At 42.7% G+C, this 14892-nt stretch overlaps 1 protein-coding gene across 1 annotated transcript in view; it reads right to left on the bottom strand.

Annotated features, from left to right (window-relative positions):
* The window catches only part of PAK2 (p21 (RAC1) activated kinase 2), a 79761-nt gene that overhangs the window by 27288 nt on the left and 37581 nt on the right, over nucleotides 1-14892 (bottom strand). Inside the window, exons 3-4 of the mRNA XM_004577818.4 lie at nucleotides 1387-1487; nucleotides 918-1065 (exon numbers count right to left, since the gene is read on the bottom strand). Coding sequence (XP_004577875.1) covers nucleotides 918-1065; nucleotides 1387-1487 — 249 coding nt within the window. The remainder of the gene's footprint in view (nucleotides 1-917; nucleotides 1066-1386; nucleotides 1488-14892) is intronic.

Genomic DNA, 14892 nt, shown 5'->3' with positions numbered 1-14892 from the left:
CACACTGATGTACAAAAGGTTAACACCACTTTAATCCAGCTCTTTAATTCATAGGGATGCAAACATTCAGCACAGCTAACCCAACCACATGCTACATGAGAGGCAGCTCTTAAGACAACATGTCCCATACTGGATTGCTGGGTTTGATTCCTGGATCTGGCTCCTGATACCAGGTCCCTGCCAATGCAGACCCTGGGAGGCAGGAATAAAACACTCAAATAGTAGACTCCTGCCACCCATCATTAAATGCCATCCTAGAGACATAATTATCAAATCTTCTTTATTCAACAAATTACAGGAAAAGAGAGTAAGAACAAGCATGACAGCAGGGAGCTTACAAATAAAAGGACAGTGAAGACATTTACCAACCATAATGTGTGAACTTTCCACAAAATTTTTTTAAAGACCCACTACACTCCAATTCTCACTGGGTGATTCTGTGATTCTAAGGAATAAATCGTTTCAGTTCTATTTTTTTTTTATAAGCTACATATTTATATGATTGATGAATTTCAATTTCTGAGTAGCCTTGTTTTCCTTTAAGCCTGTTCATTTATATAGTGAAGCAGCCTTCCTTCTGTCACACTAAAAATTCATTTATTTCTAGTATTAGCATGCCTATAATTTGTACTTTTTGCTTCTGTTGCTGGAACTTATTATAAGCAGTGAGAATGAAAAACAGTAAAAGAAAACAAAAGCCAATATATTTATCAACTCCACTTGTGGCATCACAATGAGACACTCCAAATGAAGCTTCCAAGCCGCCCTAGTCAGTTTACAAAGGCAAAATCTTGGCAAGGGTAGAAAGTGGACACAGAAACCACAGCTCAGCTTTTTATTTTTGTGTTATCTTTTCATCAGGAAGTGGTCCACCCTCCTCTTCCCCTGTCAGTCTTTTACCACTGCCTGCCTCTTACCAGGAGGAGTAAAGCTCAGGTATTTCTGCTTCACTGTGTTGGAGTCGTAGAACTTTAAGACATCCAGTACAGCCTGAGGATTCTTCTTCTGCTCAAGTTTGGTGATATTGGAGGTCTGCAATAACCGTGCCCACTGCTCCGGCATGCCCTGCCAGAAAGACATTCAGCTGTTAGCTGTGGGTTCAACTGTGCTCATAAACTCAGTTTTCAGGGATAAATGACAAAATACAGAGACACAAATCTACACAACTGTGGGTTTGACTACATTCCAAAAGGCTTACTTTTCTACACTGTAGAACACTAACAAATACAGTTAGTTTCCTACAAAGACACACCCACTCACTAAAAAGCAAAAAGCAGTAAAAATTCTGTTAGGGACAGAAAAGCTAACTCTGAACTAATCTCTAAGAGGGAAAAAAAAAAAAAAGGTCTGAGCACCTATAAATGAGCTGTAACTAAGGAAACTTACAGTGAATTCTCCAGTAACAGCATCAAAGCCAACATGGATGGTGTGCTCAAAATCAGAGGGAGGAGAAATTTCTGGACGTTCTTTTTCTTTCTTTTTACTTCCTAGAGGGCATTAAAAACATCAGCTTATTTAAACGAAGTTAATAAACACACTTATACTCATCTATTTTTTCCTAAACAGGTTAGGCACTAAGCGACTCTGGAATAAAGGTTTCCCCTAAAAACTGTGGCTAACAGGATATTGCTAGAAGAAACCGGCTACCCTGCCTAAGGCACAGGTGGGTTCAGGCAGTGAAGAGCACACAAACTGCTCAGCAGTAGACCTAAAGAGTCAACCACTCAAGAGTGTCAGAAATTGCAGGCTGTATCTCAGATACTGACCAAGTAAGCTGGCAAACAAGTACATCAAGACCAACCACCATTATGAACACATGAACACAGGAAGCAAAATTACACTACTAAAACTGCATACACACTTTATGTAAAGACAAGCAGTTTATAATGCCACTTGTTTTTTTTTTGCAAAACACCACTGATAACCTTTTTGCTGGAGTTAACAGCTGCCACATTTTAAAACCACTATTTCGGGCCCGGCGGCGTGGCCTAGCGGCTAAAGTCCTTGAATGCCTTGAATGCCCCGGGATCCCATATGGGCGCCAGTTCTAATCCCGGCAGCTCCACTTCCCATCCAGCTCCCTGCTTGTGGCCTGGGAAAGCAGTTGAGGACGGCCCAATGCGTTGGGACACTGCACCCACGTGGGAGACCTGGAAGAGGTTCCAGGTTCCCGGCTTCGGATCGGCGCAGCACTGGCCCGTTGCGGCTCACTTGGGGAATGAATCATCGGACGGAAGATCTTCCTCTCTGTCTCTCCTCCTATGTGTATATCTGGCTGTAATAAAATGAATAAATCTTTAAAAAAAAAAAAACTATTTCTACAGTCCTACTGTAAACTATTTTTGAGACATGTCAGCCACAAAACAATTACATTCCCTGGGTTTGGTGTCTGGCACACAGGTTATGAAGCTGCTTGGCACATCCACTTGGATAGCCAAGCCCTGTTTGGAATGCCTGCATTCAAGTCTCAGCGTTGCTTCTAGCGCTGTTTCCTGCTAATGTGCAACCAAGGGACCTAGACTGAGTTTTCAGCCATAAGCTTCAACCTGGCCTAGCTCTAGCAGATGCATTCAGAGTTAATATAAATAGGTGCTGTAATTTTGTCCTGTCATTTAGCAATGAGTTGTTCAATGACTTGTCTTCTGTTGTTATTTTATTGGGATGTTCTTCCCATTTGCCTTTGGTTTTGGTAGGTGCTATTCCTTTTCTCTGTCAAGAGAACATCTTTAAGTATCATTTGTAGGGCAGCTTTGGATGAGGCATATTCTTTTAACTTTTCTTTACTGTGGAAGAATTTTATTTCATTTTCAAAGACAAAGGAAAGTTTTGCTGGGTACGTTCTTCTGAGCCGACAATTTTTTGTTTTCAGAATCTGGAATATGTCACTCCATTCTCATCTGGCTTGTAGAGTTTGCAGTGAGAGGTAAGCTGTGAATTTAACTTCCATTCCTTTATGTGCCAATTAAATTTTTTTTACAAACACATTTAAGGAACTTTTTCTTATTTTTTTCAGTCTCTTATTATTATTACTATTATTATCATTTTATGTTACATTTCCATAGGGCCTGGGATTTCCCTTATCCCCTCCCTAATCCCCTCCCCCCTCACTGAGTTTCCCCTTAGCATTAATATAGTACAGTTCTTCACAAACAGTCATATGTCCATCATTGCAGGCATGGACAATGGCAGAGAGTCCAGCATCCTACTGTCAAGATACAGTAAACAGTTTCATTGGGAGTCCATCCTTAGTCTGGAAAGAGATGCATAGTGAGTGCATTGTATCTTCACATCTGGATATGACAGTCCCCATTACATAATTGCTATACATCCCCTTAAATGAAAAAATCTGAATACAAAATCAGTAACAGGAAGAAAAATAGAAATTTACAATGCCATGAAGCTAAACAACATGCTACTAGATATGATAGTCTCCATTACACAGTTATTATACATCTGCTTAAATGAAAAGCCACAAAACAAAATCAACAAAAAAGAAATTAACGCCATGAAGTTAACAACATGCTACTGAATGACTAATGTGTCACTGAAGAAAATCAAGAACCTTCTTGAAAATGATGCTACTGTATGACCTATGAGTCATTAAAGAATACAATGAGAGTTTTGAAGAAATTACACTAAAAAAAAATCAAAATCCATGAGGTATAGTTCCCACTGATACATTTTAGTGAGATATGTCTCCTGTAGGCAATAAATGGATGGGCTTTGTTATTTTAATCCAGTCTACTAATTTCTGATGTTTGATTAATGAGTTTAATCCATTTATATTCAGGGTTAATATGAATGGGCAATATTTTGTGGCTTTTTAAAATTACTTTAGTTTGATCATCTTTACATAGCTGATTAGGGCACAAAGGGTCAAGGGCTACAGGAATCTGGGTAAGACCATTGTTTCCACATTATTATTATATATATATGTATTTTTTCTGTATCTAGGGTAAGGGGAGAGATAAAGGGAGAAGTCCCACCAGCCTCCCACCTGTCCCAGGTCCCCGATGTGAGCATGCTCCAAGGGTCATGCTCGAGTGATTTTGATAGTTCAACAGTTCTGAATTGCTGTAAATCTCGCCACTCCAAGCACGATGAAATCTCTCCAGAATCCACTGACTGACATAGTTCACTTTAGAGTCTCCGTTTGCCCATATTTTCACTGCCAACACATGGCTGGGGTGGTTGACTGATTTGTTCTGTACTTCGTCCGCTGTTGTGGTACCAGGAGTCCTCTGCAGGCTCGAATGGACTGCCATATCCTCCATGTGCACCTGGATATGCTGTTGCAGGAATCCAACTACTTGAGCTTTCCAGACTCTACGTTAGCAGGAAGCTGCAATCAAAGCGGAACTGGAACTTGAATTCAGGCAGTCAGCTAGGAATACAGACATGCTCAGTGCTGTCTCATCACTGCGCCAAGTGCCTGCCCAGTTGAGTAATCTAAAAATACTGACTACCCAATGATTCTCATTGTTCTCTGAGAACTCTATTCATACTTTATGGATCCAACTTCTGGTCTTTCACCGAAGATTATACAGTGTGCTCACGTGTAGGCTGGGCTTTTTGGTTGGTTTCTTTTTCTTCCTACACAGTGGATATTAAATCTTGTACGCCGATCTTCCTCAAACATCTGATAATCCCTTGGGTTTACTCGTACCTCCAACTATTTTAAAAGCTAATGAGGGGACAGCTCAGTTTTGACTACAGACAGGGAGCAGGATATCTGAAGTATTTTCCTCCCAAGGCATTGTGTTTATCCAAAGAAAAATCTTCTGATCTCTTGTCCGAGGGCTATGAGTCAGGCCATAAGCATTCCAGAGCGGGGCAGAGAAAGGGAGTTTCATATTTGGACTTCACTGAATCCACCTTCTTTATTCTCATGTTTCAACTTTTCCTGTCACCCCTGACAAGAACAGAGGCCATTCTGACTTAATTTTTAGCACAATAAATGTAAATTTCAGGGCCCGGCAGCGTGGCTAGCGGCTTAAGTCCTCGCCTTGAATGCCCCGGGATCCCATATGGGCGCCGGTTCTAATCCCGGCTGCTCCACTTCCCATCCAGCTCCCTGCTTGTGGCCTGGGAAAGCAGTCGAGGACGGCCCAAAGCTTTGGGACCCTGCACCCACGTGGGAGGCCCGGAAGAGGTTCCTGGTTCCCGGCTTCGGATCAGCGCAGCACCGGTCCATTGCGGCTCACTTGGGGAGTGAATCATCAGACGGAAGATCTTCCTCTCTGTCTCTCCTCTTGTCTGTATATCCGGCTTTCCAATAATAATAATAAATCTTTAAAAAAAAATGTAAATATCAGCTTATTCTCCTCCCCAGGAGACGGGGGTTATGTTTTCATGGCAATTATGGATAAAGAACAATCTTGAGGCAATCTTTGATACTTCCTATGTGAAATATCAATTCCTTCTCTTTTATTCTATGCATTAAAATTTTATTTAAAGGTAGAGATACAGATCCGATGTTCCATGTACTGGTTCACTCTCCACACAGCTGCAACAGCTGGGGCTGAGACAGATGGAATCCAGGAGCCAGGAGCTTCATCCAGGTCTCTCTCCCACATGGGTTCAGGGGTCCAAGCATAAAGGCCATCTTTTGTTGCTTTTCCAGTCACATCTGCAGGGATCTGCACAGGAAGTGCAGCAGCTAGGACTTGAATCAGTGACCAAATGTGATGCTACCATCACAGACAGCCTTACATGCTATGCCAAAAGCCCTGGGCCCAAGCCAGTGTATTCTACTCCTACTTCTCCTCTCAACTCTGGAGTCTGAGATTTTCAGAAGGGAAACAGGCTCAACTCAGAGACAATCCATTCTGCAAACTCAGGTTTCACCTACTGCTGTTCTACTCGCCAGTAACCTCTCTCCCGCACCTCCATCTTCTGAATGTGCACTGAAACTGCTTGTACACTCTCTTCTATTCTCTCCACCCATGTCACAGTAAACAAGTGTTTTTTTGTTTTTATTGTCCTTCTAGATGGATTCTGGAAGGAAATCTGGGGCAAGGATAAAACCTGGGCAGCAGAGTCGGGCACACCAATCATGGAAAGCAACACAATACAACTGTTATGCCTGGATTAACTTTTGCTCCCTATACCAAGCAAAACACACAATTGCAATAATCATAAACAACCTCTCATTTCCCATTAGACTTTGAGTACTCAGAGGCCATGCCATCTACTTTCCTTTGGCTATACAAGGAAATATTTAATAACCAACTAGAACCTAAAAGCGTGGAACAGAAGGGAGGGAAGAGCAGAAAAAGGTTGGTGAACGTGTATAAAATTTCAATGAGATGGGACAATTCAGTTCTAGTGTTTTATACTACAGAAGAGTGAGCATAATTAACAATAATCAATTGTACATTTCAAAATAGGTAGTTGGGGCCAGCACTGTGGTGTGGTACGCTAAGCCTCTGCCTTCAGCACCAGCATCCCATGTGGGCACAGATGCTTCACTTCCAACGTAGCTCTCCTGCTTATGGCCAGGGAAGGTATCAGAGGATGGTCCAAGTCCTCAGGGCCCTGCACCCACAGGGAAAAAGCTCCAGGCTCCTGTCTCTGCATCAGATCACCTCTGGCCATTGCGGAAACTGGAGGAATGAACCAATGGATGGAAAAAGTCTCTCTGTAACTGTGTCTTTCAAACAAAAATACACTAACACCTTTAAAACAAAACAAAATAAAACCAAAATAAGTAGAAAGCAGACTTTGAAAGTAACTTTATCTGAAGTGACAAATAATCTAATTGTCCCCATTTACATAGCACATACTGTATACATGTCAAAATATCATGTTCTATTCCATATATAATTACATAAGTTTTTAAAAAAAGATTTGTCTATTTTTATTGGAAAGTCAGATATAAAGAAAGGAGGAGAGACAAAGAGGAAGATCCTCTGTCCGATGGTTCATTCCCCAAGCGGCCGCAACGGCTGGAGCTGAGCCAATCCAAAGCCAGGAGCCAGGAGCCTCTTCTGGGTCTCCCACAAGGGTGCAAGGGCTGTCCTTGACCACTTTCCAAGACCATAAGCAGGGAGCTGGATGGGAAGCGGGGCCACCGGGATTAGAACCAGAGCCCATATGGGATCCCGGTGCGTGTTCAAGGCGAGGACTTTAGCCCTAGGCCACGGCACTGGGCCCTACATAGCAATTTTTCTAAAAAAAGATTTATTTATTCTTATTACAAAGTCAGATATACAGAGAGGAGGAGAGACAGAGAGGAAGATCTTCCGTCCGATGATTCACTCCCCAAGTGAGCCGCAACGGGCCGGTGCTGCGCCGATCCGAAGCCGGGAACCTGGAACCTCTTCTGGGTCTCCCACATGGGTGCAGGGTCCCAAAGCTTTGGGCCGTCCTCGACTGCTTTCCCAGGCCACAAGCAGGGAGCTGGATGGGAAGTGGAGCTGCCGGGATTAGAACCGGCGCCCATATGGGATCCCGGGGCGTTCAAGGCGAGGACTTAAGCCACTAGGCCACGCCGCCAGGCCCACATAGCAATTTTTAAAAAGATATTTCACATTATTTTTCTAGTCACACTAAAATCAGTAATAATTGAAATGGGGGCCCACCGTGTGGTGTAGCAAGTGAAGCCATCACCTCAGATACCAGAATCCCGTATGGGCACCACTTTGTGTTCTGGATACTCCACTTCCAATCTAGTTTCCTGTTAATGGCCTGGGAAGAACAGCAGAGGAAGACCCAAATGTATGGACACCTTAGCCCATGAGACAGATCTGAATGAGGCCCTTGGCTTCACCCTGGCTCAGCATTGGCAACTTTCACAGTCTGGGAAGCAAGCCAGCAGACAAAAGATCTCCTTGGTAACTCTGGCTTTTAAATAAATACATCTTTAAAAATAATAATAACTGAAGTTACTGTACGGATGATATAAATTTCTAAAAAATCATACAATTTGTTCCTTTCTCAATCTCCGTTTTAAGATGACGTAGTGGGCCCAGTGCAGTAGCCTAGCGGCTAACGTCCTCACCTTGAACACACTGAGATCTCATATGGGCACCAGCTTGTCTCCCCGCGGCCCAGCTTCCTATTCAGATCCCTGCATGTGGCCTGGGAAGACAGTGAAGGATGGCCCAAAGCCTTGGGACCCGGCACCCACATGGGAGACCCGGATGAGGCTCCTGGATCCTGGCTTCAGATCTACACAGCTTTGGCCATTGTGGCTACTTGGGGAGAGAGTGGGCAGAGGGAGAATCTTTTTAGCTCTTCTCATCTCTGTATATCTGACTTTCCAATAAAAATAAATATTTTTTTAAAAAAAGAAAAACAAAACAAAACAAAAAAAACCAGGAATTTCTTTTTTAAAAGAAAGCTGATGTAGTGAGAGGCCAGCATAGTAGCTAGCTGGTAAAGCCCACAGAGACAAAATCTCATATAGGTACCAGTTTGTGCGCTGTCTGTTATACTTCTGATTCCATTTCCTGCTAATGATTTGAGAAAAGGATGGTCCAAGTGCCCAGGCCCCTGATACACACACGAGAGATGTGAAGAAGCTCTTGCTCCTGTCTATGGCCTAGCCCAGCCCCGGACAGTGCAACCATCTGGTGAGTCAACCAGTGCATAGAAGATCTCTGTTTCTCTCGCTCCAAACTTATCCCAGTTAGCACTTCTCTATACCAAATCCCTTTAAGTCACAGATCAAAATCTATAGGAAGTGCTTAAAAAAGAAAAGCTATTAGGATAAAACTAAAGAGAAACAGCAAGTCAGGACATAGGCAAGGAAACACGACAGCAAAATGGTGCAGGCAGCTGAAGTCAGAAACAAAGGAAGGACCCAAAGGCATCTGCTAGGCTGAGACATGTGCCAACATGGTGAAAGCAGCTGAGCAGCCGGATCTCTCTGTACAATATGAGCACACACACACACACACACACACACACACACTCACACACACACAGCTCTCCTTCATTCCTAACTGCTGATAACAAGCTTGCATCAGGGTTTCAGCTCCTAGTAGGAGCAGGAACTGTGATAAGATGGGTCAGAAAGGTAGAACAGGGGTTCAGAGACTAGAAGGAATGAAGAAGCATGCCTAGACTCCAAAATCCTGCACAGCTCTTTCTTACACTGAAAATCACTCACTCCTAAACCTCCCTCCAACCAGGCTTTAGAAAAAGATTGTCTATCCTATCTTTTCAGCTACAAAGCTGAATGCAAGACTTCTCAACCTCAAGGCAATTCTAACTGACCTATCAACAGGGGATAAATTCAGTGAAGTGGTTAAGATATGTATGTCAGTACACAAAGATCAGTGGTATTACCTATGGTAAACTGAGAAAGAAGTCAAGAAATCAATCTTATTTAAAACACAGTACCAAAAAATATCTAGGAAAATATTTAAACAAGGAGATGAAATATCTCTATAATGAAAAGTGTGAAACAATAATGAAAGAAGTGAAGACTCTAATTCATGGGTTAGAGGAATTAATGCTAAAATATCCATACCACCCAAAGCAGTTTACCAATCGTAAGTAATCCCTATCAAAATACTAGCAACATTTTTCACAGAAACAGAAAAGTAAGCCTAGAATTCATGCAGAACCACAAAAGGCTGCAAATTCAAGCCTGAGTAAAAGAACAAAACTAGAGGTACCAGACCACCTGATTACAAAGTATGCTATAAACCTATAATACAAAGCCATATTCATAACAGCATCTAGACACACAGATCAATGGGACAGAATAATAAAGATTCTAGAAATAAACCCACATATTTACAGCCATAATTTTAACAAAGATACCAAGAAAATACACCAAAGAAAGGATAGTGTCTGGGTAATAATATGCAAAAGAGTTAAATTAATTTGATACCTCATCATATACTAAAAAAATCAACTCAAAGTGGATTAAAGCTTAAATGGAAGACCACACTTGTGAAAGTACAAGAAAACACTGGGAGAGAAACTTCAGGATCTTTGGCCAAAAAAACCTTTTTATTATTATTATTTTTTGAAAGACCTCAAAAGCATAAGCAAATGGACAAACAGAATTGTATTAAACTATAACACTTCTGGAAGAAATAACCAAGAGTGAAGAGACAACCTATAAAATAGGAAAAAATAAACGTAAACTTCTTGTCTGGCAAAGGGAAAAACCTATATATTATAGTAAGACACTAAAAAACCTTAACAACAAACAGCAATAATCTGATTTCTTGAAAAACGCAGTAGCCTCAGGTGTTCTGCTACCAAGGCAGTTTCCTGCTAATACGCCTGGGGAGGCAGATGATGGCCACAGTGTTCAGGCCTCTGCCACCTACAACAAAGATCCAGATGGAGGTCTTGGCTACCAGTTTCAGTCTGGCCCAGCTCTAGCAACTGTAAAGTTTATTAACTGCAATCCCAAAAGCCTGGCCAAGAGTGTTTAAAGTAAATGATAAGTAGATGTTAAAATTAAGAGAGAAGCATAATTGGCCAAAATAATTTTTAAGATTCCAAAAAGATCTGGTGGAATAATATTTAGGGGTTGACGGCATGGTGTGGTGTTACACCACCCACTGCAATGCTGACATCCCACACCGACACCAGTTTGAGTCCCAGCTGTTCCACTTCCAATTTCAGTATATGTGCTGCCGAAGCAAGCACCAGCTGTTCCACTTCCAATCCAGCTTCCTACAAATGAGCTTGAGAAAGCACTAGACGGTCCATGTGCTTGATTCCCTGTATTTTCTTTTTTTTTTTTTTTTTAAGATTTATCTATTTTTATTGGAAAGTCAGATATAGAGAGAGAGACGAGGAGAGACAGAGAAATATCTTCCATCTGATGATTCACTTCCCAAGTGATCGCAATAGCCAGTGCTGCTCCGATCCCAAGCCAGGAGCTCTTCCAGTTCTTCCACACGGGTGCAGGGGCCCAAAGCTTTCGGTCATCCTCGACTGCTTTCCCAGGCCACAAGCAAGGAGCTGGATGGGAAGCGGGGCTGCTGGGATTAGAACCAGCGCCCATATGGGATCCCTGTGCGTGTTCAAGGCAAGGATTTTAGCCGCTAGGCCACAGTGCCAGGCCCAGTTCCCTGTATTTTCTAAACTACAACCTTTATACAAACAGGGGGAGAAGGGAGCTAAATAGGCAAAATTTTGAAGAATTATTTATTTGAAACCCAAAGGTATAGAGAAAGAGGAGATGACACAGGGAGTCAGAGGTCCTATCTGCTGGTTCACTCCTCAGATGGCTCCAACAGCCAGGACTTCACCAGGCTGAAGCCCAGAGTCACGTGCTTCATCCATTAAGAAAAAGTTTATTCCACCATGCTACAGCACCAATGCTCACCACCACCACCACCACCCCCTTTTTAAAGATTTATTTATTTTTATTGGAAAGCAGATATACAGAGGAGGAGAGACAGAGAAGACAATCTTCCATCCAATGGCTCACTCCCTAAGCAGCTCCAACGGCCAGAGCTGAGTCAATCCGAAGCCAGGAGCCAGGAGTTTCTTCTGGGTCTTCCACTCAGGTACAGGGTCCCAAAGCTTTGGGCTGTCCTTATTGCCCTCCCAGACCACAGGCAGGGAGCTGGATGGAAAGAGGGGCTGCCAGGACCAGAACTGACGCCCATATGGGATCCCGGTGCATTCAAGGAGAGGACTTTAACCACTATGCTTTTGCACCGGGCCTGTCCACCCCTTTTTTAAAAAAAGATTTGTTTTATCTATTTAAAAGAGTTAGAGAGAGAGAGAGAGAGAGAGAGAGAGAGAGAGAGAGAGAGAAAGATCTTCCATTCACTGATTTTCTCCCAAATGACCACAAGTGCTGGGGCTGGGCCAGGTCCAGAAGCTTCACTTGAGCCTCCCACATGGACACCAGAAGTCCAAGAAGTTGGGCCATTTTCTCGTGCTTTCCGAAGACATTAGCAGGGAGCTAGATCAGAAGTAGAGCAGATGGAACTCAAACGAGTGCAGGTGGTATATTAACCCATTTTGCCACAACAGTGATCCCAATTTCAATCCTTCATAATTTCTGTTGGCACCACTTTCTACAAATTTTTATTGAGTTCTATGTTAAGTATCGTATTCCTATTGTCATGTCTAATAGATTCTCCCAGTTTACACTGACTTGCTATTAGATTTCACTCTCCAAACACACGTTTTTTCATTCTCTTCTTGTGAATAATCTTTGGCCACTGTTCCATCTTGCCCTTTATCATTTATCTCTACCCCAGTCTAAGTACATTTTTCATCTTCAGATATGCCAGAGAGCCCATCACTTCAATTAGATAAACTCAAAGACTTACATCCATGAGGTTCTTCAGCTACAATATGACATAACACCATAACAAAAGCAAAATTAGAAATGATAAAAAAAGAAAACAAACAATATTCAACTGCCCCATGATTACATCCTGGCTACAAAGTTAAATTTGCTAAGATTGGATTTTTTATTAATACTAACAAATTCAAAGTTTCACTCTCCAAATTCAATGTACATTAATATTATATATATATCTTTTTTTAAGATTTATTTTATCAGAAAGGCAGATCTACAGAGAGAAGAAGACAAAGAGAAAGATCCTCCACCTGCTGGCCCACTCCCCAGGTAACCACAGTGGCAGGAGTTGAGCTGATCCAGAGCCAGGAGCTTCCGTGTCTCACATGTGGGTGCAGGGTCTTGGTCTTTGGGCTGTCCTCTACTGCTTTCCCAGGCCACAAGCAGGGATGTGCATGGGAAGTGGAGCAGCAGGGACACGAACCAGTGCCCTCATGGGATCCAGGTTGCATGTAAGGCGAGGATTTAGCCACTAAGCTATCTCATTGGGCCCTTAATATTATATTGCAAAACATTATTATTCTTACTTGGGCTTATCCATATAAATTTAGTAATCAAAAATGTTATCTCCACTTATACTGAGTATCATCTGTCAGAGAAATATTATGCTTAATATGACTAAACAAATGAACTTTTTACCCTAAAATCCAAAAACCTATGAAAATCAAAAATTCTTCCCTTGTGGGCCCGACACATTGGCTCAATTACCTAAACTTCCGCCCTTAACCACCAGGATCCCATATAGGTGCCAGTTCATGTCCTTGCTGCTCCACATCCCATCCAGCTCCCTGCCTGTGGCCTGGAAAGCAGTAGAGGATTGGCCCAAAGCCTTGGGACCCTAAGGTTGAACTCACGTGGAAGACCCAGAGAAATTTCCTGGCTCCTGGCTTCGCATCAGCTCAGCTCCAACTGTTGTGGCCACTTAAGGAGTAAACCAACAGGTGGAATATCTTTCTCTGCTTCTACTCTGTTAAAAAAAAAAACTGCCTTTCCAATAAATAAATCAATCTCTAAGAAAAACATTTCCCTTAAAAATAGTCACTAAGTTCCAGAAGACTGTTAGGTCTTGATATCATTTTGTGTCACCAAATCAGTGGTTCTTACCAATTCTTCATTTATACATTTTTAATTTTTTTATTTTGGTGCCAGCATTGTAGCACAGCAAATTTAAGTACTGCTTCTAATGTCAGCTGTTCTACTTCAGATCCAGCTCCCTGCTAATGTGCCTGGGAAAGCTGAAGATGATGCACATACTTGGTCCCTTGCAGCCCAGGAATCAGCCCCTGGATTCAGCCTGGCCTGGCCACAGTGGCTGTAACCCTTTGGGTGTGAACCAGAGGATGGAAGATCTCTTTCTCTTCCTGTATGTCATCCTTTCAACAATAAATAAGCAATTCTTATACTTTACTACATCAATTTGAAAGGTAGAGAGACAGAAAGAAAAGGATAAGGGCCCGGTGGCGTGGCCTAGCAGCTAAAGTCCTTGCCTTGAATGCACCGGGATCCCATATGGGCGCCAGTTCTAATCCCGGCAGCTCCACTTCCCATCCAGCTCCCTGCTTGTGGCCTGGGAAAGCAGTTGAGGATGGCCCAAAGCTTCGGGACCCTGCACCCATGTGGGAGGCCCGGAAGAGGTTCCTGGTTCCCGGCTTCGGATTGGTGCAGAAAGGACCGTTGTGGTCACTTGGGGAGTGAATCATCAGACAGAAGATCTTCCTCTCTGTCTCTCCTCCTCTCTGTGTATCTGACTTTGTAATAAAAATAAATAAATCTTAAAAAAAAAAAAAAAAAGGATAAGGGGAAGAAGACACTCAAATTGCATCTGGATCTCCTACAGTGGCAGGGAGCCCAGCACCTGCTGTCTCTTAGTGTCTGCATCAGCAGGCAGCTGGTCAAATGGGCACTCTGATAAACGATACTGGTGCCCAGTAATGCCTTATTAACTGTTGTGCTCAACACCACCACTGCCTCAGACAGAATACATGACAAGCAAATAGTATCACTACTCAAAGGTCAGAAAACTCTTCATTTCCAATTCCAAAACATGGCTGGCTCCAAGGGATTTGCAATGGGACTATGGAATCTACATCACCACTATTAAAACAGCACACACACATACACATATATCCCCACCACGTGCTGGTGGCGACTGTGATGGTAGGGAAGTGGCCCTGCTTGGCGAGTGCCTGTGGTGGCATGGCAAGTGCTCTGTCCCCTTCCCCTACAACCTTTAAAAAAAGAAACAAACCAACCAACCACAGAATAAGCAACTCTGCTATCTGGTACAGTTAACACAGAGCTGGTATTAACCAGGCCCAGGGTTCCTTCCAGCCACTGGTTGCTTTTTTCCCAGCAGTGTAACACTTGCCTAGGTATACAAGGCAACCTAGGCTGCTGCCTACAGCTGGGGACAAAGGCAGTTTTCTTTACAAAGTCCCCAGCCTTAGATATCTGTTAACAGCAACAAAAATAGACTACAACAATCACAAATCTCATCTCGATATCAGGAAGAAACATGTACCATGGCCATCAACAACTTTATAATACTAGTCTTTCATCATAATGCCTGTGTATCACCATTAGCTTTTTCTAGGATC

The sequence above is a fragment of the Ochotona princeps genome, chromosome 3 (genome assembly GCF_030435755.1).
Source record: "Ochotona princeps isolate mOchPri1 chromosome 3, mOchPri1.hap1, whole genome shotgun sequence".
In the NCBI taxonomy this organism is placed as follows: domain Eukaryota; kingdom Metazoa; phylum Chordata; class Mammalia; order Lagomorpha; family Ochotonidae; genus Ochotona; species Ochotona princeps.
The sequence above is the reverse complement of the archived record's forward strand: the minus strand, read 5'-3'. Positions and strand labels throughout refer to the sequence as shown.